The sequence below is a fragment of the Triticum aestivum genome, chromosome 3A, assembly GCF_018294505.1.
Source record: "Triticum aestivum cultivar Chinese Spring chromosome 3A, IWGSC CS RefSeq v2.1, whole genome shotgun sequence".
Lineage (NCBI taxonomy): Eukaryota > Viridiplantae > Streptophyta > Magnoliopsida > Poales > Poaceae > Triticum > Triticum aestivum.
This window is the reverse complement of record NC_057800.1, coordinates 112,298,016-112,323,201: the sequence shown is the minus strand read 5'-3', so window position 1 is coordinate 112,323,201 and position 25,186 is coordinate 112,298,016. Positions and strand designations below refer to the sequence as shown.

General features: G+C 44.4%; 2 protein-coding genes across 3 annotated transcripts; one reads left to right on the top strand and one right to left on the bottom strand.

Moving 5' to 3' along the window:
- The first annotated feature begins 15,244 nt into the window (after positions 1 to 15,244).
- LOC123060578 (NF-X1-type zinc finger protein NFXL2) lies at positions 15,245 to 20,537 on the top strand. The gene is made up of 13 exons (XM_044483347.1): positions 15,245 to 16,524; positions 16,964 to 17,077; positions 17,154 to 17,209; positions 17,514 to 17,580; positions 17,847 to 17,939; positions 18,165 to 18,250; positions 18,346 to 18,508; positions 18,653 to 18,853; positions 18,995 to 19,185; positions 19,331 to 19,412; positions 19,619 to 19,825; positions 19,955 to 20,044; positions 20,130 to 20,537. The coding sequence occupies exons 1-13, from the start codon at positions 15,331 to 15,333 to the stop codon at positions 20,283 to 20,285; spliced, it is 2,700 nt and encodes an 899-aa protein (XP_044339282.1). The 5' UTR covers positions 15,245 to 15,330; the 3' UTR covers positions 20,286 to 20,537.
- A 166-nt stretch (positions 20,538 to 20,703) lies between these two features.
- Positions 20,704 to 24,523, bottom strand: LOC123060577 (B3 domain-containing protein Os03g0620400). Of its 2 annotated transcripts, XM_044483346.1 has the most exons (7): positions 24,391 to 24,523; positions 23,529 to 23,666; positions 22,370 to 22,850; positions 22,017 to 22,243; positions 21,541 to 21,898; positions 21,240 to 21,445; positions 20,704 to 21,141 (listed from the first exon to the last, which is right to left on the bottom strand). In XM_044483346.1, exons 2-7 carry the CDS (start codon positions 23,646 to 23,648, stop codon positions 20,872 to 20,874), a joined length of 1,662 nt encoding a protein of 553 aa, XP_044339281.1. In that variant the 5' UTR covers positions 23,649 to 23,666; positions 24,391 to 24,523; the 3' UTR covers positions 20,704 to 20,871. The 2 variants fall into 2 exon arrangements, with proteins under 2 accessions (XP_044339281.1, XP_044339280.1); XM_044483345.1 differs by lacking the exon at positions 24,391 to 24,523 and having other exon boundaries at positions 23,529 to 24,370.
- Positions 24,524 to 25,186: the final 663 nt, after the last annotated feature.

Here is a 25,186-nt window from a genome sequence, read left to right as displayed (position 1 = left end):
CTGCCCTAGGGTTTGCCCCCCTTCCCTCTTGGAGGCGCCTTGGGCCCTTATGGGGGGCGCACCAGCCCACCTGGGGCTGGTCCCCTCCCACACTTGGCCCATGTAGCCCTCCGGGGCTTGTGGCCCCACTTGGTGGACCCCAGGGACCCTCCCGGTGGTCCCGGTATGTTACCGATAAACCCCGAAACTTTTTCGGCGACCAAAACAGGACTTCCCATATATAAATCTTTACCTCCGGAACATTCCGGAACTCCTCGTGATGTCCGGGTTCTCATCCGGGACTCCAAACAACATTCGGTAACCACGTATATATATTCCTTATAACCCTAGCGTCATCGAACCTTAAGTGTGTAGACCCTACGGGTTCGGGAAACATGCAGACATGACCGAGACACCTCTCCGGTCAATAACCAACAGCGGGATCTGGATACCCATGTTGGCTCCCACATGTTCCACGATGATCTCATCGGATGAACCACGATGTCAAGGACTTAATCAATCCCGTATACAATTCCCTTTGTCTATGCGATATTGTACTTTCCCGAGATTCGATCGTCGGTATCCCGATACCTTGTTCAATCTCGTTGCCGGAAAGTCTCTTTACTCGTTCCGTAACACATCATCCCGTGATCAACTCCTTGATCACGTTGTGCACATTATGATGATGTCCTACCGAGTGGGCCCAGAGATACCTCTCCGTCACACGGAGTGACAAATCCCAGTCTCGATTCGTGCCAACCGAACAGACACTTTCGGAGATACCCGTAGTGCACCTTTATAGCCACCCAGTTACGTTGTGATGTTTGGCACACCCAAAGTATTCCTACGGTATCTGGGAGTTGCACAATCTCACAGTCTAAGGAAATGATACTTGACATTAGAAAAGCTTTAGCATACGAACTACACGATCTTTGTGCTAGGCTTAGGATTGGGTCTTGTCCATCACATCATTCTCCTAATGATGTGATCCCGTTATCAACGACATCCAATGTCCATGGTCAGGAAACCGTAACCATCTATTGATCAACGAGCTAGTCAACTAGAGGCTTACTAGGGACATGGTGTTATCTATGTATCCACACATGTATCTGAGTTTCCTGTCAATACAATTCTAGCATGGATAATAAACGATTATCATGAACAAGGAAATATAATGATAATCAATTTATTATTGCCTCTAGGGCATATTTCCAACAGTGAGGTACCAGGCAACTTAGCTATCCGTGATGGACTCTCTTGAATACCATCATTATTAAGTTCTGCGTGTTTGAGCTGTGCATTTGTAGATGGGCCTGGGAGTTGATCTAGTAGGGCAGTGGCCTGGGTCCAAAGTAGTAGAAGTAGCACAAAAACATTTTTGAGTGTACGCTTTTCCTATTCAAGCCTGCCTACTAGAATCGCCAGTGCTTGAAAGGAAAAGTGAAGGAAAAACATAGGAATTGGAAAGTTTCCTATGCTACTATTATTCATGCATTTGGTACAAAGGAATGGAGCAAAGGAAAACTGTAGAATTTGTTCCTTTAGTGTCTCCTTGAAATAAAAACCGCGGGAATTTTAATATCCACCTGTCCTCCTTTTCAAATTCCTATTCGTGAAGCACAAGAGTAAGAGATAGTAGCATAATAGCATTATAACCATACATTTTCTTGTGGTTTAACTTAATCTCACCATGCTTCTTTGCATCCTGTGATCTTCCAATTCTTGTGAACCAAACACCCAGATTGGCAGAAATCTTGTGTTTTCAAATTCTCTGTTTTGCATGTGCGTTCCTCCTATTTCCTGTGTATTTCCTATCTCTGCATTGTTAGAATCCTCCAATTCAAGCAAGCCCTTACATAATTACTTTTGTTACAGATATGTGTCAAAGAAAACCTTGTGTGGTTTGTCCCGCTCCTGCTGCGCTGTGGTCCACCCCAGCTCAGCTGCTCCAATGACAGACGGGTTCACCATAGTAGGGATCCGCCCTCCAGACCGTCTTTCACCGCCTCAGATCTTTTCCCCCACTGCCGGCAGCCACGACAACTGCATTACCATCATCAGCAAAGCAGATGACCTTGAGGACTACACGGGTCCGCAAAGATAGGTCACACTCTTTCGTGCCTACTTTCGTTATGCGTCGCTTAATATGATGACATGCTACTTTATCGTCCTGTTCACCGATTAGACTCTGAGTCAGGTCCAAACTAATGCTCAGACTTGAGTTTTTAAATGGTTGTGGGGTACATATTGGGGCAGCAGTCAATACTATATGTCTACTATCTGGTTAATCTCAAGTGTCTACTATGAGTTTCATGTTGGGTGGAAACAAACATTAAAGGAGCCATCATTTGTATTTTTTAACTGAAGCTATTATCTGCCTGCTATCATTGGTTTGGGTCTATCCACAGTTTTCTACCATCACTCTGGATCTGTGCATGCACTCCTTACATAATCTCACTATGTTTTATTCCTATGCATGTCAGTTATTGTACACAATGATACTAAACATGTAGAGCAAAAGAGACGAGCCTTGCGTGGCAATAGAATTCCATCCATACGTCGGTCCATGGTCGGCGCAAAAGCAACCCCCTCCCCCCATTTCAGACTGTAGTCAAGAGGAAGATAACTGTTCAGAGGGGGATTCAGAGGGAGCAAACCACTCCTATTTACCCCTTGAGGTCTTTTGCTCTAACTTGGCATGCTGATGTTGGTCATATCATGCATATGGTGCCTTGCATCGCTTACTTTATACATAAAATATGTCATCTGCTTAGTTTAGACATGCATTGTGTGAATGCCATTTGTTTAGTTTCTATATCATATATGTGAATCATGCAATGCCATATTGTTTAGCCAGGCATCATATATGTGAATTTTGCAATGCCATCCTGGTTAGCCATTCATCTTATATGTGAATTATATCATGCCATCCTTTTTATTATGTATTAAATTTGTTAACAATTTTACTACATTCAATTACTCTTCCTGTGCATCAGCCATTCGACACGGTCATGGAAAAATCTGGAGTGAAAACAAGGTCTTCAGAGCAGACAATGCTATTTGACTAAGCGTCTTGCTGGTTACGGATAGCTCCTCAGAGGAGGATTCAGAGACAGATGACCAGTCGTATTTCCCCCTGAGGTGCATGCTCTAACTTGGCAGGGTTATATTGCTCATATCGTGCATATGGTGTCTTGCACTGGCATGCCATTTGTTTAGTTTAGACATGCTTTGTGTGAATGCCACCTATTTAGTGTCTAATTACCATATATGTGAATTTCGCAGTGCCATCTTGTTGCAAGACATTATATATGTGAATTATGCAATGCTATCTTGTTGCAAGGCATTATGTATGTGAGTTATGTAATGCCATGTTGTTTAGACAAGCATCATATATGTGAATTATATTATGCCATCCTTTTTTTGTATTAATCATTCCATTTGTCGACAATGTTTGTATATTCAACTGCTCTTCCTATGCATCGGCCATTTGAATTGGTGATGGAGAAATCTGGAGTGAAAACAAGGTCTTCAGAGCAGACAATGCTACCTAGTGAAGTAGATATCTTGCTGGTTACAGATAGCTCCTCAGAGGAGGATTCAGAGGTAGATGACCAGTCATATTTCCCCCCTGAGGTGTATGCTCAAACTTGGCAAGGTTATATTACTCATATCATGCATATGTTGTCTTGCAATGCTTAGTTTTTACATCATATACACAATATTGAATGCCATCTCCTTAGTTGACACATCATATATGAGATTGCCCTCTGCTCACTTGCTTAGTATATAAATCATGTATTTGAATTATATCATGCCATGATGTTTACATAGACAACATGTATCTGAATTATGGCATGCCAACCCATTTTCTAAAGACATAATATAGTTATATCATCTCATCATGTTTACATAGTCATCATATTTTGAATTATGTCATTCTATCCGTGAATTATATCATGCCATCATGTTTCCATCGACGACATGTTTGTGAATTATGGCATGCCAACCACTTTAATAGACACATCATATAGTTATATCATGTCATCATGTCTACATAGTCATCATATTTTGAAGTATGTCATTCTATCATGTTTAGTTAGCCATCATATATGTGAAATTGTGTCATGCTATCCTATTTAATTAGCCATCATATATGTGGAATTATGCCATGCTATCCTGTTTGGTTAGACAATATAAATGTGAATTATTTCATGCCCTGTTTTCTTCCCTACAATCCATTGCACTTGTCTATCTTACAATGTCTGTACATTCAATTTATTTTCTTTTTATCATCCATTTGAATTAGAGGGGGTGATGTCTACTATGCAACTTTATTCTTGTAGACACGTGTTGGGCCTCCAAGCATAGAGTTTTGTAGGACAGCAGCAATTTTCCCTCAAGTGGGTGACCTAAGGTTTATCAATCCGTGAGAGGTGTAGGATGAAGATGGTCTCTCTCAAATGACCCTGCAACCAAATACAAGAAATCTCTTGTGTCCCCAACACACCCAATACAATGGCAAATTGTATAGGTGCACTAGTTCGGCTAAGAGATGGTGATAAAAGTGTAATATGGATGGTAGAAGTATATTTTTATAATCTGAATAAATAAAAACAAGGTAGCAAATAGTAAACGGGCACAAAAACAGTATTGCAATGCTTAAAACAAGGCCTGGGGTCCGTACTTTCACTAGTGCAACCTCTCAACAATGCTAATATAATTGGATCATATAACCACCCCTCAAAGTGCAACGAAGAATCACTCCAAAGTTCCTGTCTAGCGGAGAACATAAGAATAAATTGTTTGTAGGGCATGAAACCACCTCAAAGCTATTCTTTCCGTTCGATCCATCCTAGAGTTCGTACTAAAATAACACCAAAGCAAATTCATATTCATGATACTCAATCCAACACAAAGAACTTCAAAGAGTGCCCCAAGATTTCTACCAGAGAAACAAAGGCAAGAACATCCATCAACCCCTATGCATAGATTAGCCCAATGTCACCTCGGGAATCCGCGAGTTGAGTGCCAAAACATATATCAGGTGAATCAATACGATACCCCATTATCACCACGAGTATTCAATTACAAGACACATATCAAGTGTTCTCAAATCCATAAAAGTATTCAATCTGATAACCACAAAATCTCAAAGGGAAAAACTCAATTCATCACAACAAGATAGAGAGGGAAAAACTCCATATGATCCGATTATATTAACAAACCCCGCGATACATCAAGATCGTGACATCTCAAGAACATGAGAGAGAGAGAGAGATCAAACACATAGCTACTGGTACAAACCCTCAGCCCTGAGGGTGGACTATTCCCTCCTCATCATGGTGGCCGCCGGGATGATGAAGATGGCCACCGGCGATGGTTCCCCCTCCGGCAAGGTGCCGAAAAGGGTCTAGATTGGTTTTCGGTGGCTACATAGCCTTGCGGCGGCGAAACTTATAATATAGGGTTATTTTTTATGGTTTCCCTATTTATATGATTTTTTGGCGTTGGTTTCACGCGAAGATGGGCCTCGTGGTGAGCACAACCCACCCGGGCAAGCCAGGCCCACCAGGCGCACCCTGGTGGGTTGTGCCCTCCTCGTGGCTCTTCTGGCCCTCCCACGAAGCTTCGGGGGTCTCTTTTGTTCCAAAAAAATTGTCAAAAAGTTTCAGCTCATTTTGGAGAACTTTCATTTTTGCATAAAAAACAACACCACAGTAGTTCTGCTGAAAACAACGTCAGTCCGGGTTAGTTCCATATGCAAATCATATCAAAACCATATAAAATGTTGTAAACATGTCATGAATACTTCATAAATTATAGATACGTTGGAGACGTATCAGGGGGTGATGGCAGTATCTATGGGAGTAAAAACACAGTCTTCAGAAAAGATCATGCTACCCCGTTGATGCAGATAGAACCATGGTTGTACTTGCCCAAGAACCAGCCCCACCACACATAACCCAGACTCACACAGATTGTACCCCTACCTAGTTGGACAAAGAACCAGCTACACCCTTTCTAACCCCACCCCAGCTGATAGTAACCAAGTTCCATTTGATACAACACCGTCTCCACCATAGAGCACCCAAACACGAGAAGTTAGTAAGGCAACTGCAGTGCCCAAAGCACGAGGACCACCACTCTGAACCCCAAGTCAACGCTTAAAACAGAAGAAGAATTGTTCTCAGTGATGCAAATATGCCCTAGAGGCAATAATAAAATGGTTATTATTATATTTCCTTAATCATTATAAAGGTTTAGTATTCATGCTAGAATTGTATTGATCGGAAACTTAAATACATGTGTGAATACATAAACAAATACCGTGTCCCTAGTAAGCCTCTACTAGACTAGCTCATTGATCAAAGATGGTTAAGGTTTCCTAACCATGGACATGTGTTGTCATTTGATAATGGGATCACATCATTAGGAGAATGATGTGATGGACAAGACCCATCTGTTAGCTTAGCATAATGATCGTCCAGTTTTATTGCTATTGCTTTCTTCATGTCAAATACATATCCCTTTGACTATGAGATTATGCAACTCCCGGATATCGGAGGGATACCTTCTGTTCTATAAAACGTCACAACATAACTGGGTGATCATAAAGATGCTCTATAGGTATCTCCGAAGGTGTTTGTTGAGTTGGCATAGATCGAGAGGTATCTCTGGGCCCTCGAGGTAATACACATCATAAGCTTGCAAGCAAATGACTAAGGAGTTAGTCACGAGGTGATGTATTATGAAACGAGTAAAGAGACTTGCCGGTAACGAGATTGAACTAGGTATGGAGATACCGATGATCGAATCTCGGGCAAGCAACATACCGATGGACAAAGGGAATTATGTATGTTGTCATAATGGTTCGACCGATAAAGATCTTCATAGAATATGTAGGAGAGAATATGGGCATCCAAGTTCTGCTATTGGTTATTGAACGGAGATGTGTTTTGGTCATGTCTACATAGTTCTCGAACACGTAGGGTCCGCATGCTTAACGTTCGTTGACGATATAGTGTTATATGAGTTATATGTTTTGGTGACCGGATGTTGTTCGGAGTCCCGGATGAGATCACGGACATGATGAGGAGTCTCGAAATGGTCGAGAGGTAAAGAATTATATATAGGATGATGGTATTTGGACACCGGAAGTGTTTCGGGACGTACCGGGAAGGAATCGGGTCACCGGAAGGGGTTCCGGGCACCCCCCCCCCCCCCCCGACAAGATATGGGCCTTATGGGCCAAAGGAGGGGACAGACCAGCCCACAAGGGGGCTCATGTGCCCCTCCCTTGTTTGTCCAGCCCTAGGGAAGGAAAAGGGGGAGGGCTAGCCTCTCCCGCCTTTCCCTCTCATGGGAGAAAGGAAAGGGAGGCGCCACCCTTCCATGTCTTTCCCCGCACTCCAAATAAGGAAAGGGGGTGCGGCTTGGGAGGGACCCCAAGTAGAATTCCTCCTACTTGGATGCTTCCTTTGGCTGCTCCTCCCTCCCTCCCACCTATATATATGTGGGAGGGGGGTGCCTGGCACACAACAGACAATTGCCTAGCCGTGTGCGGCACCCCCCTCCACCGTTTACACCCCCGGTCATATTTTCATACTGCTTAGGCGAAGCCCTGCGGAGATCTATTCACCATCACCATCACCATGCCGTCGTGCTGTCAGAACTCATCTGCTACCTCACCATCTTGCTGGATCAAGAAGGCGGAGGATGTCACCGAGTTGAACATGTGTAGAACGCGGAGGTGCTGTACGTTCGGTACTTGATCGGTTGGAGCGCGAAGAAGTTCGACTACATCAACCACTTTGTTAAACGCTTCCGCTTACGGTATACGAGGGTATGTAGACACACTCTCCCCCTCTCATTGTTATGCATCTCCATGGATAGATCTTGCGTGTGCGTAGAAATTTTTTGTTTTCCATGCAACGTTTCCCAACACTCAGGTTAGGTTCTGTAGCTATGGTTCATACCCCTTTGCTCTTGCATCACTGTATTTACTCATACCCACTAATTTCAAATTTGAAGGGTGCAATTGAAACTCCAATGGCACAACAGGTATGTTTTAAACCTGTTTCTTTAACATGTTTGTTGTTGTAACTTGCTCTATGTTGATTTCAGTTTCAATTGAATAAACAATTATGTTCTCATGCCATGCACATTTCAAGTGTTGTTATTGCTGTGTAGTTTCCCACACTTATATTCTGTCTATGCCGCTTTGCCTTAAACATATATGATTTGAAATGTCTCTATCTTGATTTGGCAACATAAACTAGAATGATATAGACCATACAGTGACCATACTACATAGATTTATGTTTGTCTCATGTTGTTATCCTATCCACCTTACTACTGAACTGGTTTACCAAATGAGTTTCATATACAACATGGTAAACCGGTGATCTGTATGCTTGTTTCTCTTTTAGAATGCAGACAAAATATTAGAGAAGAGTAACCCGTTATGTAATGGTAAAGGAAGTAATGCAGATAAGGTTCAAGATAGTGAGACATCCCTGTTGGTCTCCAAGAAAGCTGATAAAAACTATAGTGAAGACACTGAGAGAACCCCAAAGTCATGTCTTGATGTAGTGTTCGAGTTACTTGCCACTACTGCTGGCACCAACGCTTCGAACTTGCTGCCTGAATCAGTTCAGCTTCTTGAGTCTCAACTTCAAGTTGAAAGACATCGATCAGATGTGCTGCGACAGGAAGTCGAAGGACTGAGGAAGTCCCTGCAGAATTTAGATGGATACTTTCTGGTGCAACAGCAAGTGCTGGAGGATTTAAGCACCAAACAAGAGAAAGCTAATAAGCTTGCTAAGCATCTTGCCAGCATGATGGATACACAGGATATTGTTTCTAGAGCTCTTGCGAAGTGGTTTCAGTGCTGGACTTGTTTTATTGTGGCGTTTATTTGCATTGGTCGTTAACTTTGACAATCAATGTATGTAATATGCTACTTTGTTCCCCATATTTGCACTGGTGACGAACTTTGATGCTAAGTGGATGTAATATGTGTAATAGCTGTGATAGCCTAGCATAAGTTGCTTGCTTATTTATTTCCTTGCTCTCTTGTTTATTTTTTTGCTTGTATTCAGTGCAGTTCTTTTTCCGTGGTTTGCTAGTGGCCGCAATAACCTATTTTTTTCAAACTAGGCCACATTAACCATGGGCTACATATTTACTTTAGTCACCATGGGCCTCCTACGGGCCATAGAAACAATGGGCCTTCTACGGGTCATAGAAACAATGGGCCTTCTACGGGCCGTAGAAACAATGGGCCTTCTATGGGCCGTAGAATCAATGGGCTTCTACGGGTCGTATGATCGATTGGCCAAACATGTGCCAATAACGGACCACATTATGGGCCGTAAACGGGCTAGAGTTGGAATCGTCCGTTCATGGGCTGACCATAACAGGTCGTCGTTAATCGGATGTATATGATGCTATGAAAACGGCCCAACGGATTAACGGGCCACAAACATGCCGACTTTAACCATGGGCTCAATTTGGCCCACAATCGAAACATGCAAGTAACGGACCGTAAGTAATCGAATGTTGCAAATCAGCCCAAGAATAAATGGGCCTGAGAAGGCCGAAAGATAACATGGGCTGGAAATGGCCCAATGAAATAATGGGCCGTTAATGGGTATAAAGCGATACACTGTTCATTGCGGGCCAGTTTCACCATGGGTCGTTAATGGGCCAAGAGTTACAAAGGGCCTCATATGGGCCGAAAGACGTCATGGGCCATACATGGGCCGGAAGTTACAATGGGCTGGAATCATATTGGATGACCCAGATGACGCTACTGGGCGTAATTCGGATAGGCCATAATGGGCTGTGAGTTAGCGGGCTGTAAATGGGCTATACGCGAACAAGCCGCTAGTAGGCTTTAAGTGGGTCGGCCATTACCTTTTGACCAGGTCAAACGGGCCGGTCTTTTGACCTGAATGGGCCACTGTTGGGCCGAGACACGCGTCGATGTATCATAGGCGTGTCCCATCCATTCGTTGGATGACAACTATCCGAACGCTGGGCCGACACGTGGATCTGCCGGCGAATGAGAATTTTACACGTGGAAAATCCCCATTGGTCTGGGCTGTGAACGGGTTATCGGATCCAAACCGGAACCCGATAGCTTAACGGCGGCCCGTTAAAGTGGATGCCATGTGTTGGTTACCCTTGACGAAAGCACTTCCATGACGCGCCATTTATCGTCATGGAAGTGGACACTTCCATGATGATAATTTTGGTAATGTCATGGAACACTTCTACGACAGCACATGTATGACTATCTTGATTCTGTCATAAAATCATCATGGATGTACATGCATGACCGAAAACGTGACCTACTGTGAATCTGTGATAAACACGTATCATCACGGAAGAGTATTTTTTGTAGTGATACCTTGCTCCATTAAAAGAAACTATATTAAAACTTCTTTATGTGATTTAGGAGTCAGTGTTAGCATTATGTATTTCTCTTTGTATCGTAGACTTGATTTGAATAACTTGACACCAACTGAAATATCTTTACAAATGGCCGATAAATCAACTGATATACCCATCGGTATTTGTGAGGATGTGCCTGTCGTAGTTGCAAATGTTCCTATCTTAACGGACTTTGTTATTCTTGATATACCTGAGGACGACAATATGTCGATCATCCTTGGTAGACCCTTTCTGAATACTGCAGGGGTTGTTATTGATTGCAATAAAGGCAATGTCACTTTTCATGTTAACGGTAATCAGCATATGGTACACTTCCCGAAGAAACAACCTCAAGTTAATAGCATCAATTCTATTGGAAAATTTTCAACAATTGCTATTGGAGGTTTTGAATTCCCTATTCCTACTGTCAAAAAGAAATATGATATTCTTATTGTTGGGGACATGCATATCTCCATTAAGGCAACCTAGTGCTATGCGAAGATTCTCCGATTTCATGTCATTCAGAAGAAGTTTGTTAATAAGACTTGATCAACCTTATTAATGGATTCCTTTTGACGGGTATGAGATGGATGAATTTAGTAAACACAACTTTATGTACCCACTTTTTACTTTCTGTTATTTAGAATTAATAAAGTAGAAATGCTATTATTTTACTGTTTTCTAAATTATCCATGCAATAAAAAATGATAAGAAAATACAAGTTCTCCAAAAGCCCTGAAAATTTAGTATGATTTTTATTCAATATTTGAAATTTTCTGGCACTGAACACACCTTAGGGGGGGTGCACCAGTGGGCCACAAGCCCACAGGGCGCGCCCACCCCCTAGGCGCGCCTAGGTGGCTTGTGGGACCCACGTAGGTCCCCTCACTTAGTCCAACCACCCATCCACTTCGTCTTTCTCCAGAAAAATCGCACCAATGCTCAAACCCGTGTTCTTGCTCATCTTGCTGCCATTTTCGATGTCCTTGCTCAGACCTCCATTTTCGAAACTGTTTTGGGGGATTGTTCTTGTGTATGTGACTCCTCCAATGGTCCAGTTTGTTTTTGTTCTACTGCTATATATATATTACAAATTTTTGCTGTTGTGGTGACCATGTTCTTGAGCTTGCATGTCAAAATTATATGGTCCAAAGTAGTTTTGTTGCATGATATAGCCTGTAGACACTTGTGGGAGTAGTTGCTATCAATCTTGTTGAGCTTGGTTCACTTTTATTTTGAGTCACTAAAAAATTCAGAAATTTACAGAGAAAAGAAAAGCCATGAGGAGGTGGCTAAGGGGCTCATCAAGCCGCAATTCGGAGGGAGCTTTGGAGGACACTCCGGTGGAGAAGCCCAAGTACAACCTTCCGCGTGCGACGGAGGTTCGGCCGTGCAAATGGCCAAGTGATACATTCTTGAATGAGGCGAAAATTTATGATGATTCTATTATTTGGCAGACAATGCAGGCCTCATTCCTTTCCTCCAAGATAAGTGTGATCAATATCTCCTACTCACTAATACCTTCATGCAAAATTCACTTCTATTCTAGGAAGGATCCACCCATGGTAGAGTTCCACTTATATGATGAGCCTAAGGAAATGATACTTTATGATTTTTGCAATGTTTGCAAAATACCTTATGATGGTCGCGTTAGTGAGCCACGTCCTAGAGACATGGCAGATTTCATCTCTGAAACTACCGTGGGGGAAGAGAGAGGAGTGTCTGAAGCTAGAGTTGCTAGTTTACATTTTTCCCGTTTTGCGCTATTATACATTATTTGCCGGGAGATGTTTGACTGGTCGTGGGGAGAGTGGAGGCCTTAGTTCCCCTAACCTTGTTGCGCCATGCTTTATATTGTGATAGAACTTTTAGTTTGGGTGCTATAGTTTGCTCGGTGGTTACACACAAACCTGAAGGGTAGTATTTTTTGGTGGTGTTTACGCCTCCCGCCTTGCTAAGCATTTTGAGATCCCTATTAGACATGATGAGAAGGAGGAGATGCGGTTACCCACTAAATATTTAGATTATGCTAGCATGGTAGCACACGATTTTATTACCAAAGATGATGATAAGCGACTCTTATACAACTTAGTATTCAGTTAGGGTACGTGTGAGATTATTACCTTGCCTGCACCTTCTTTGTTCAATATTCATTCAGGCAGGTACATTGTTATGCCCGATGACATTTATGCGTACTAGGAACTGACGAAATCCCCAGTACCTGATATGCATCAGGAGCCTGTTTATCAGTCGGAGCCACATGAGCTCGCCAACCAGTGGAACCCTCAGGACCCTCCACAGTATCCAAGAGAGGGTTATTTCGAGCCGTGGCCAACGACCAACTTAGGCATGAAGCCTAAGCTTGGGGGAGTACGCATCTCTCACCGATATTACATTCATGTTCACACATTCATTCCAGTTGTCAGTGTTAATCCCTTTTCATTGTATGATTGATACGTCTCCATCGTATCTACTTTTCTAAACTCTTTTGCCCTTATTTTGGACTGTAACTTGCATGATTTGAATGGAACTAACCCGGCTAACGTTGTTTTCAGCATAATTGCCATGGTGTTATTTTTGTGCAAAAATAAAATTTCTTGGATTGACCTGAAAATTTATGGAGAATATTTTTGGAATATATAAAAAATATTGGCGAAAGAATCAACTAGAGGGGGCCACCCAGAGGCCACAAGCCCTAGGGGCGCGCCCTGCAGGCTTGTGGGCCCCTAGAGCTCCTCCGACCCTAATTCCAACTCTATAAGTACCTATTCACGGAGAAAAAAAACCAGAGAGAAGGATTCATCACGTTTCACGATACAGAGCAGTCGCCGCCTCCTGTTCTTCATCGGGAGGGCAAATCTGGAGTTTGTTTTGGGCTCCGGAGAGGGGGATTCGTTGCCATCATCATCACCAACCTTCCCCCATCACCAATTTCATGATGCTCACCGCCGGGAGTGAATAATTCCATCATAGGCTTGCTGAACGGTGATGGGTTGGATGAGATTTATCATGTAATCGAGTTAGTTTTTTTAGGGTTTGATCCCTAGTATCCACTGTGTTCTGAGATTGATGTTGCTATGACTTTGCTATGCTTAATGCTTGTCACTAGAGCCCGAGTGCCATGATTTCAGATCTGAACCTATTATGTTTTCATGACTATATTTGTGTTTTTAATCCTATCTTGCAAGTTGTAGACACCTATTACGAGTTATGATCCGCATACCCCAAGGTGACAATAGTTGGGATTCTTTCGGGTGATTACCGTAGTTTGAGTAGTTCATGATGCTAATGATGAAGAGTGGATGACTGGCCTACGGTTTCCTAGAAATATTCATTGGCAATGCGATCCTACACATAGACATTGAGACAAGTATGAGTTCAAACTCTTCATAACTTGGCCAAAGCCAACAAGATGAAGATAGGACTCACATAATCATCAATAGTGACGCCACTTGGAGGTACATTCCGCACTTGCTTCAAGCACCCACTTCAACGGCCACAAGCTTTGTTGATGATGTCCCAACTACCTTGAAGTGACTTCAAGGTCCGGCCAGAAGGGAACGGCATGATTTGGTGGTATTTTTCCTTGATCCTTTGCCAATAATTTCCAACGCTTTGATCCTTGCCAACTACGGCGTCAAGTGAGACACTCTCCCATGCTTGAATCAAGCACAAATCCTCCGTCTCTCTGTAGTTGCCGGTCCTCCCCACCCTAGCATCATAGTTGGCCTCCTCGATCTTCATCGTCGTTCGCTTGATCCACCTCCGCCTCGACCTCCACATGAGGCATGTCGAAATCGTCAAGGGGGCACTCAAATCCATCGCTCTCGGCTAATATCTCAGTATATGTGGATGGCACACTTTGGCTACAAAAATTAACGCGCAAAGCTCAAACAAGTGTTCCAAACGGGCGAAGGAAAGATCACCGGAGCAAATCAAGCAAAACAAAAAATTTGTACCTCCCAGATGTTTCATTGAACACGTGGTAGGCGTGACCGCTGGAGTCACCATGAATGGGAAGGTCGTGGCCGGCTAGAGGCAGGGAGGAGCCCGACCCCTTGCTACAATCGCCTCCTTCCTCGGGGGGCTTTGCTCGCGCACCGGCCGGGCCGGTGGAGGAGGTGTTCTTCCTCCCGCCCGCGGTCTTAACGTGAGGAACTGAAGCGGGGCTGAAAGAGGATGGTGTCGCATCGGCTGCACCCCCTTGGACGAGATGGTTCCCTGCTGCTTCCTCTTCATGGCGGTAGTGGAAGGAGTTGGGGCGGCGCCGACACAAGCTACCGCGGGCGGCGTGGGAGGACGGAGCTGCGGCATTGAAGGCGGCGGCGACGCATAATGTGGCACCCGACGACTGTGGGTACTCCATCTGGGTGGTTTCCGACGCCGCGAGGCCGGACGACGAGGTCGGATGCGAAATTTGAGGAGGCGGCCGCGTAGGAGGCGGGAGCGGAAGCAACCGAAAGTTGGTTCATGAGAACGGAAAGAAGATCCGGCAAAAATGAAGCAATTCTCGTAGATATGGCGAAATTGGGCCAAGGTTTGCAGGATCCCGAAAAAAATATCCAGGACAGGCGAATATACGGGATCTATTCCGACCGGCAAAACCGCATCCGGCCCGTAAACCGGCGGTTATTTTGTTAGACGATTCGGTTTACGGGATCAGCTAGAAATGCTCTAAACATCTTTCCTATTCAATGCGTAACTCAACTAGGTTACATGATAAGCAATCCAAACAATTTAAAAAGGTTCTCGGTCAAATTATAGAGGTATCATTTCTTACACACAAAATATATACGTACGTACTTATAATGGAGTACGAAGTGTCTTGGACCTAACTGCAAAAGCTGCGTTCCCCTCCCTCACAAATCTCGCGCGCACCACCGATCTCCAGCGACCACCTAAACGCCGGCGATGCCGTCCTCCTATGCGGCGGCCGCCGCATCCTCTTCGAGGAAACCAGCTCCTTTCACTACTGCTACCGCCACCACCCGTAAACCAGCACCCTTAACTGCACCCGCGCCCCCGCCGCCGAACCCTAGCCACGTCTCCGATTCTGACCCCTCGTCCTACTCCTCCTCCGGGGAAGAGACCGATCTCAGCGCCTGCGACCCGGCGACTGCGTCCGTCCTCTCCACCTACCTCTCCGTCGCCGGAAATGGCGCCGACCTCTCGAAAGTCGGCATCTTTCTCAACTCCGCCGCGCGCCGCCGATCACCGCCGTGCCTGATCTGCTTGGACCCCATCCGCCCCTCGGATCCCGTCTGGTCCTGCTCCGCCTCATGCTTTGCCCTTCTCCACCTCCCCTGCATCCAGTCATGGGCACACCAGTCAGCCTCCGCCGCTCCTTCCCCCACCTGGGGCTGCCCCAAGTGCCGCGTCGCCTACCCCAAATCCCAGACCCCCACCTCCTACCACTGCTTCTGCTCCAAGACCGAAGACCCTCCCGCGGACCCCTGGATCCTCCCCCACTCCTGCGGCGATGTCTGCGGCCGCCGCCTCAATTCAAATCCCGACTCCGGCTGCGAGCACACCTGCCTCCTGCTTTGCCACCCTGGGCCATGTCCTCCATGCCCGGCTGTTGTTCCTAACGCCCGGTGCTTCTGCGGGGCGCACCGTGAGCCCCGGCGCTGTGCACATCAGCGCTATTCTTGTAAGGGTAAATGCAATAAACGCCTTAGCTGTGAACTCCACCGTTGTCCGGTGGATTGCCATGATGGGCCATGCCCACCGTGTGCTGTGCGGGGGAATCACAAATGTGAGTGTGGAGAGACAATGGTGGAGAGGCTGTGCTCTGAAAGTGTTTTCCAGTGTAAGAGGGAGTGTAGTGGGATGCTAGAGTGTGGGAAGCATAGGTGTGAGAGGGGATGCCATGGTGGAAAATGCGGGGAATGCCCGCTTCGTGGGCAGCGGACTTGCCCTTGTGGCAAGAAGGATTATCCAAGGCTGGAGTGTGATGTGGAGGCCGCGACATGTGGATCAACTTGTGAGAAGGTGCTTGGGTGCGGACGGCACAAGTGCCCCGAGCGGTGCCATCGTGGCCCGTGTGACGTGACCTGCCGGCTTGTGATAAAAAAGTCCTGCCGCTGTGGGGTTTTGAAGAAGGAGGTACATATCTACAAAACATGTTTGTGATCATAATCTTTAAACTTGCAAGGAGTAAGCAAAACAGATATTCAAGCACTTGCAAGCAGTTAACAACACTAAACTAGTTGCACCTGATTGGCAGGATGGTATCTGTAAGCAATTGCTGCATGTAAAGACCAGTTGTTTAAATCTACTTTTAGATAGTTCTTAGTAGTTAGTGGACAAACATAGAATGCCTGAATGCTCATGTGATTCAGATTGATTTTTGAGTCCAACGTTACCCCTTGCAATTCATACTACCTAAAAGACAGAGTAACAATAAGTAGCAATTGGTTATTTTTCTTTCTCCTTAATCTGGTCCAGTAGTAATGCTACAGCTTGTTAGGTATATATTTCTATGATATTGCTTATCAGACAGCAAATGGCTAAATTCCCCAATTCTTGTGATGCATTGTATCAGCTTCCTTGCCACCAAGACTTGACCTGCGAAAGGAAATGTCAGCGTTTACGTGCCTGTGGACGCCACGCTTGTAAGCGACGTTGTTGTGTTGGGGATTGCCCACCCTGCGCAGAGGTACATCTTTTTTTTTCTCTTTTCATGATTTTGGCTCATTTCAAGTTTCAAGCACTAAAAAGATCAATGCTTGTAGACTTGTGATAGGAGGCTCAGATGTGGAAACCATAAGTGTCTCTCTCCATGCCACAGGTATTGCCCTAATCAACTGTGCATCTTTGGCTTGTCATTTGCTATTGTCTAGTTCTACTTGCATTGCTACAGGCATACATGTATGTGCTCTCATTTTGAACTAAAAGACCATGTTAAAATACCAGAAGTGCCACACAACAGATGTCAAGAACTCAAAATATGTCGTGTTGTTTTGATCTGGAACAGTCCCATTTCTTTTTTGGATGGAAAACCCGTGTCTGTAGTTTTGAAGCTGTAATCTTGGTTCATTTGTATGAACTGAAATCCTACTTTTCTAGTAATATTTTGTTCATTTTGTTTGCAGAGGCGCTTGTTCACCTTGTCCTTTGATGAAGACCATCTCATGCTTCTGTGGGAAAACATACTTTGAGGTTGAAATTGGTAGACTCTTAATTCTGTTGTTCATTTTGTTGTATGAGTTATATTCGGTCCTATGTTGCTTAGATGATTAGGACACATAATTATCACGCAACAGCTGCATTGCAATCAAATCATTTTTACACGATCTTGTGCACTTCCATAAATGTTAATTCTTGGTCCAGTTTCATTATACAGTACAAGTTCCTCATCAGTGTGTCTCCTGACCCACTAGTTGCTAAGTTTCCTTCGTAGATTTGAATGCATAATTCTCTTGTAGGTTCCTTGTGGGACCGAGAAGAATCAGAAGCCTCCCAAATGCTCGAAAAGATGCAATATAGATCGTCTTTGCAGACACAAGCTTGATTGCCGGGTAAACTGTTCCACCTCTTTTCTGTAACATTCTCATTGCTCATTAATGATAATCTCTTGATAAATTTTATTGTTGATTGCCACTGCAAGGGTATTTGTCACATTGTTGTTGTTCAAAGTTTGTTCTTGTGAATTTAGTTGCATGTCATTCCTGAGTGTTTAATTACTTTGGCTATTATAAATTGGTCCTCAGAATTTACTTGACATTTTGATCTCCTTCCTTTAGCCCCATAAATGCCACTATGGAGCCTGTCCACCTTGCAAACTGATCTGTGGGGAAGAACTTTCTTGTGGCCACAAGTGTAAAGAAAGGTTTAGTGTTTAATTTATATGCTGAGTGTGTCATTGCAGCAGTATACCACGAACTACAGTGTCCTCTGATGTCTAACAATCTTAACACTTCCCAGGTGTCATGGCTCTATTCCTCCACCGAACCCTGAGTTCACAGTTAAACCAATGAAAAAGAAAATGGAAAAGCATATAGAATGTACACCTGGAACTCCATGCCCACCATGCCAAGAAGTAGTCTTGGTGCCATGTTTTGGAGAGCATCTAGGCCAAGAACGTGCAGTAAGTTTTGAGCAACATGGTCATCTTTTGGTCAATTTACCTCCCTCCTTCCCTCCCTCTCTTGCACATTTGAGCATGCCTTACATGTGCTTGCTTGTACACCTGATTATAACATACACTTTCTTTTTTTGTGTGTTTTTGCAGATACCTTGCTCCAAAAGCAGGCAATTTCCCTGTCAGAATTTATGTGGAAACCTTCTCCACTGTGGTAACCATTATTGCACAAAGGATTGCCATGTGTTAGAGATTCCATCGGATCAACGTAAGGCTGATACCATATTATCTCTCAGTAGAAATAACACTCTTGCCGAGCCTTGTGAAAGATGCAATCTTCGTTGTCAAAGGGTCAGTTCTTTTTTTGTTTCGCTTTGCAATACCTTCAGTTTGGTCGTTCTGTTTATAAACTTAAATGTGAAATGGCTAGTTGAGCTCTGGATCTTTCTTTTAAGCTTGGTGCATGATGTTTAGTCTTAATGCTTCTGCCAGGCCAGGGATCCTCCTTGTTCACATCCTTGCCCTTTGCGGTGTCATCTAAGCGATTGTCTACCTTGCAAAGTCCTTGTTAAAAAATCATGCCATTGTGGTGCTATGACACATGCTTTCGAGTGTGTGTACTATAACAACTTAAATGCCAAGCAACAGCTGAAAGCAAGGTCCTGCAATGGCCCGTGTCACAGGTCAGTTACCAATTCCCGGTTTCTACTTATTTCTGTTATGAATGCTCGCACAAAAACATGCTGCACAATTACTAAAATTTATGTAATTGAATTTATGATTTCATAGTACTGAGTTCTTGGATCTGGTATTTATGGCATCGTGCAGGAAACTACCAAATTGTCCCCATCTGTGCTCAGAAATATGTCACCCTGGTCAATGCCCGTCAGTGGATCAGTGCATGAAAAAGGTATGGCATTGGCATATTTATTTTGTTTGAAATATCTGTAACCAGCAAGTTATCAGGTGCTCGATCTGTTAGCTGATGAAACTTTAGTTGAGAAGTTTTCATATATGTTGCTTCATTGCAAAGTTAAAGCAAGTTTTAATCCTGCAATTTCAGGCTTAACTTTTTTTATCTGTATTTATTCGTCTGCGTGTTTGATATCTATGAAGGTTAATGTGCGTTGTGCATGCAACACCCTGAAAAAAGAGTGGGTATGTCAAGATGTTCTCAAGGAGTATCGTCGATCTGGTCGTGATCCAAAAGAAGTACCTAAAGGTCAATTTGGAGTCGGCCTACTTGCATGCGGTGGAGATTGCGTGAAAAAGGTGAATGTTTCAGCTGCGGAGTTGCATCTCCGAAAAGTTCAGGAGACTAAGGTACCAGATCCTACCGTCGTAGCCAAACTTTGTATTGAACACACTGTTTTTGTCTGCAACGTTTTACCACCAAACTGTTGGACTTTGTGGTTACAGAATGAGTGCTCATATTCTGCAATTGCCATGCAGAGCCCTGCTGCAGAAGTCACAAACGTGCCCAAACGCAGGAAGAAGCGTGACCGTGGAGCACAGGAGCCCGTTCAGGTTTCAATGTGGCAGGTGTGTGAAATACAGACGCGATGTTTAGGTATTTATTAGGTTTGCTAAGTGTCTTCTCCTTACAATACACTTACAAAATTTTCAGCAAATCAAGTGGTATCTCGTGGTGATAATTGCGTTAGCTGGATTGGTGGTGCTGGGACTAGTTATTTGGAAAGGTGTCTACCAGATTTCGGATTGGATGAACGAAATGGAAGAGCAGAAGGCCAGGGAAAGGCTTCTGAGGGCTGGAAGGCTGTGAAAAGTACAGAACTGTAGATCGACTCTTGTTGTGCCCCCAGTTATCAGTTTTTGAGGCGTGGATCAATGAACAACCTTTTGACGCCGCGGTCCAGTTTTGGAGACATTTAGGTGAAGGATGCTATTCTTTGGCTCCCTCGTTGTATCAAAACGAAGTTGACTGTTGTATTGTGTCTGAATTATGGTGTCGAGTTGCTGTAAATGCACAAATGATGTCTGTCTAATATATGGGTGGGTCCGCAATTTTTTCTAACTTGTGACTGCATCTCTTGTTGAGAAGTTTTGGAAATGCAGAAACGCCCTAAGCCCATTTACATCTGCATTGACCTCAGTTACTACTTGCAATGGTCCACAGGTGACAAACCCAGCCTAACATTAGCTCTGAGTTGCTAGAAGGCCTCTTGGTAAATTGCACAGGTTAGCCATCATAATTCATAAACACAGGTTCTGGAGAGCAGCCACTAGCCATAGTGCCAGACATGCATACTACTACCACAACAAAGTTTTCAGGCTAGTACCACAAGACCACCAAAAGCTCACACAATACAAGCAGAAGAGCTACTACCAGCGGCAAAACAGAAGAGAGACTAGTGCTTCCGCTTGCCGCTGTGACGGATGATGTGGACCGTCATGGTAAGGCTCCCGTGGTTCTTCTCCATGGGCTGGAACAGGCACACGTCCTGCACCCGCAGCCGGTTGTTGCGGGCGAAACCGCGCCAGCCATGCGCCAGCGTCCGCCCGCCGCCGCCAGGGGTGCTCGCCCGCATCTCGACCTCCCACTGCTTCCTCCTCACGAGCGTCACGGCGACCCGCTCCCCGGGTGGAAGGTACTCGGCAGCATATGCCCCGGAAATGGTCTGCCAAGCCACCCATTCAAAGGAAGTAAGCAACAACAAAGATGTACTAGTACCACACCTGTCACCTGATCATAATGACAGCTTCACTTGCGACTTACTACGTTGTAGATCCTGTTGCCCACGCCGACGCTGCTCCTGTTCATCACCGACACGTAGGCGGGAACCCGAGACCCGATGGCGCGGGCTGTCCGGTCCACCTCCCTCTCCTGCTCCTCAGTCAGGCGTGCGGTGGATGACAACACGTAGGGACGCGCCGGCTTTGGTAGCTGCCGTGCTCTCTGAGTCTGACGACCATGGTTGCACCCTGAACAAAATTTCAACATGACTTATACAGAAGAGGAATTTCAAATGAACCAAACCGCTCTAGTCTACTAATAAGGGCAGGGCATCTGGACGTACCATCATCTGGTTCCTTGTTAACGCGGGGTGTCCCGGCCGCCTTTGCCGAGTTCACCATTGTTGCTCTTTCCTCCGAGTCCCCGGTTCCACTTGCACCCAAGGGTTCGTGAAGCAGATGGACTGTGAATTTGCTCCTGGTGCCAGTGCCCCTCACTGGTTGGAAGACGCAGAGATCTCCCTCCTGCACGCCATTGTCACGGAGGAAGCCTACCCAGCGAGACCCGGAGAGGACGTGCCCACATTGACTCTTCCTGATGTAAAACCAGGGGTGCCACTTCTTGCTCTTGCCTGGCCGCTGCAGCGTCAGGTTCTGACTCTCACGCGGGAAGTGCTCCTCTGCAAAAGGCTTGGGGATCACCTGATTTTCCAGACGGAGGCGCGGTATCAGTGGTGGATCAAACTCAAACATATACAACTCTACAAGTTTAGCATTTCAAGATTATAACCTTGACGAAAAATAAGCCCAGAAAACTTACAGTAGTACGAATCCGTGTGCTCATATTCATGATGGCCACGAACACGGGAGTCTCGGCTCGAACAGCCTGGAGAAGCCTAGTTACTCTCTCCTCCTGAGCTCCAGACAGACGAGCCGTTGGAGACAAGACATAGTCGCGCCCTGTGCAAGGTGTCTGACAATCATCATCTAGCCCAAAAAACGATTCATCTTCAGAATGTTCCTCTGCCTTAGCGTCACTGTCTTCTCCTGTACAGAAGGAACTCAATAGTTAGTTAAAACCGCAGCAATAAACAAAATCTAATATACCAAATGTGTTGTGGACACATAGTTCAGAAAGTAGTGCTAATGCACAAAACAATAACACAATGTAACCTGAATCCTCCTCAGACGAGGAGTCGTTTATTACAGCAGTTTTTCTAGGATGGCTCGAGTCGCCTCTTTCAGACGTAGCAAAGCGTTGGCTCCCTGGCGACCTTGTGGTATCATCACCCGAGCTGCTTGATATATCAATATAACCCACGCTGCTTGATATATCAATATAATCCACGCTGCTGCTTTCTTGAACATTACAAGAGGCAACTTTGATGCCAGCAGAGGGAAGCACTTTCTCACAGTCATCGGAGTCGAGCACCAGGACCTCGAAACGTGACTTCTCAATGTGGCGAAACAGCAGCGAGTCATTCTCCTCGACGCGATGCGCATCGACAAACGCCTCCCATCCACGCCGCCGGAGGACTGTTTCATTCATAAGCTTGGAGACTTCAACGGTGTACATGCTGTCGTTACGGGATTCCAGTTCGATGGTCCTTGAGATCTTTCCTCCGAAATGCTCTATGAACTTGTTCGGTATGACCTGTAAATAAGAAACAAATTAATTGGTATAAGCAAGCACAGCAATTCCCTAGTTGAGTTTCCTACAACAATGAGAGCAATAGAAAATACGATGTAAAAATTACTAGTATGTGCTATACATAGATTAGTCGGGAAATGGGTTGATAAATGAAGAACATGTAGTAGTATTAACCACAATGACACATCACATGATTGGTTTAGAAATTAGAACAGATAGCCTTAAGTGCTATCTGGAGCTTACAATTTCGTTTGCTACAATTTCTCAGCCTTACAGGATTTACTGCTGGCCTTGAACCCTGAAGTTTAAACTAAATATTTTTGTTCAGTAGCAATGATCTTCAGAATCTATTCACTTGTGTGTGTCTGTTTAGCGCCAACTACATTAAGAACGATCTCATGTAACCAGTAAGCAACTATGCAATACAAATCCCAACCAATCTTGCATGTAAAACATCCTTAAAAAAGAAGAAAAAGATGTCTGGGCATACTTCAGAAACTACTCGCTTCGTTCCCAAATATAAGTCTTTTTAGAGATTCTAACAAGTGACTACATACGGAGCAAAATGAGTGAATCTATACTCTAAAATATGTCTACATACATCCGTATGTCGTAGTCCATTTGAAATGTCTAAAAAGACTTATATTTAGGAACGGAGGGAGTAACTTATAACGAGCTTACCATGCCATGTCTAAAATTAGCAGTCATGCGTCTGAGGAAACACTTCATCTTTCCGTCCTGGTCCACGCATCTCTTGTAGCAGTCACAGTATCTCTTCATCTGGGAAGCTAGTCCAGCCATGTGAAGTGAAATATGCAGCTATGACAGTTGCACATTCAACAAAACAAGTAATAAATCAAACTAAGCATAACGGTAATACTATGTGTCACTCTTATTACAAGTTTCTACCATCAAAGACAAAAACATGCACGGAATCTTTCTGCTGAAAGTGTAAATAACACACAGAAGCTTCAACCGAAGTAAGAAAGTAAGGTGCAAATCTAGCAGAAGAAATCAGTACAAAAACTAGAGAGTGGAACAAATCAGAACAAGATGTTGTTCATGTGCTGGTATCCAAAACCAGAGAAATCGCAGTGTTAAAGTGAACAGCTGCTGTGAAGCCTCAACCCTCTCGTTTCTTCCCTGTTGGTAGGGCGTAGGAGAGAGTAAAGATCAGGTTTATGTTCTGCGAGTTGTGATAATAATAGTACGTACCACACTTATTACAGGTTTCTACCTTCAAAACCAAAAACATGCACCGAATCTTTCTACTGAAAGCATAAATAACATAGAAATGATGTATCAGACGAACGGAAGAAAGAAAAGGTGCAAATCTAGCAGAGCTACCAAGTAAGAGTAGAATAAATCAAAGCAAGGGAAAATGTTTTTCAATGTACTGATATCCAAAATCAGATATCTCATCATTGAAGTGAACAGTTTTTTCTGCTGAGCAGCACTGATGTTGTTCAATGTACTGATATCCAAAACCATCTTGGTTTCTTCCTTGCTGGCAGAACGCATGGGAGAGGAGGAGACACCTTACCGTGGCAAAGCAGCTCCAGGAGGCAATGGTGATTCAGAGAAGAAGACTCGGCGCTGCTGATACATATATGTACACAAGCGGCCTGATAAAGTAGTGGTAGTTTTAGTAGTACATTTTTCTACAACCATGAAGCATCTTTGCCGAAACAAAAGAAGACAACAAAAAGAGATACCGGTAATCATGTCTGCCCTGAAAAGGTATTGAAAGGAGCTTCATGAAGAGACAGTACAATATATGCATGCAGGTATTGGCAGTACATGAAGTTACCTTGGGCTGGCAGGGAATCTGGAGAAATCTGCCATGATATTCTCTGCTGATCCTGAAGCACTGGCAAGTCTAAGATACAGCAGTAATAATATCCTGGGCTAGACTGTGATGACAAGTCTTCACAAAATAAATGTAACTTTATTATTGCAAACACATGCAAACAGAGGAACCACCTCTAGCTTTGCCAAGATGCCTCTGCACCAGTTATGTCCAGTCACTCAGTGTGTGCATACTGCATAGCACTGGCGTGAGCAGAGGAAAAGGAGCCCAGGCCAACACTCGGGAAGCAACTGAGCCTCCAACTTAACTGCAACCACTTGGTCAGTAAGTTGAACAAGTTTTAATATGGTGCACAAACGCAAAAACTCCCAGAAAACTCATGCACGTTTGTATTGTCCTTAACTAACATATATCCAGAACACACCAGAGTTTCAAACAATAAAATTCCACAGCCTTGCTGTTATGATGATGCTGATGTAGGAAAGACAGACATACTTGCGAGCTACTATGATCTTCCAGAAACTGTGGC

Excerpts from the sequence above, each read along its gene's own strand:
- LOC123060578 (XM_044483347.1), top strand. The coding sequence starts at position 15,331 with ATGCCGTCCTCCTATGCGGCGGCCGCCGCATCCTCTTCGAGGAAACCA. Across the intron at positions 17,940-18,164 it reads GACACAAGCTTGATTGCCGG|CCCCATAAATGCCACTATGG; the intron begins GTAAACTGTTCC and ends TCCTTCCTTTAG. Across the intron at positions 19,826-19,954 it reads GAAAAGTTCAGGAGACTAAG|AGCCCTGCTGCAGAAGTCAC; the intron begins GTACCAGATCCT and ends ATTGCCATGCAG.
- LOC123060577 (XM_044483346.1), bottom strand. The coding sequence starts at position 23,648 with ATGGCTGGACTAGCTTCCCAGATGAAGAGATACTGTGACTGCTACAAG. Across the intron at positions 22,244-22,369 it reads CTCGTCTGAGGAGGATTCAG|GAGAAGACAGTGACGCTAAG; the intron begins GTTACATTGTGT and ends CCTTCTGTACAG. Across the intron at positions 21,142-21,239 it reads GCAACAGGATCTACAACGTA|ACCATTTCCGGGGCATATGC; the intron begins GTAAGTCGCAAG and ends GTGGCTTGGCAG.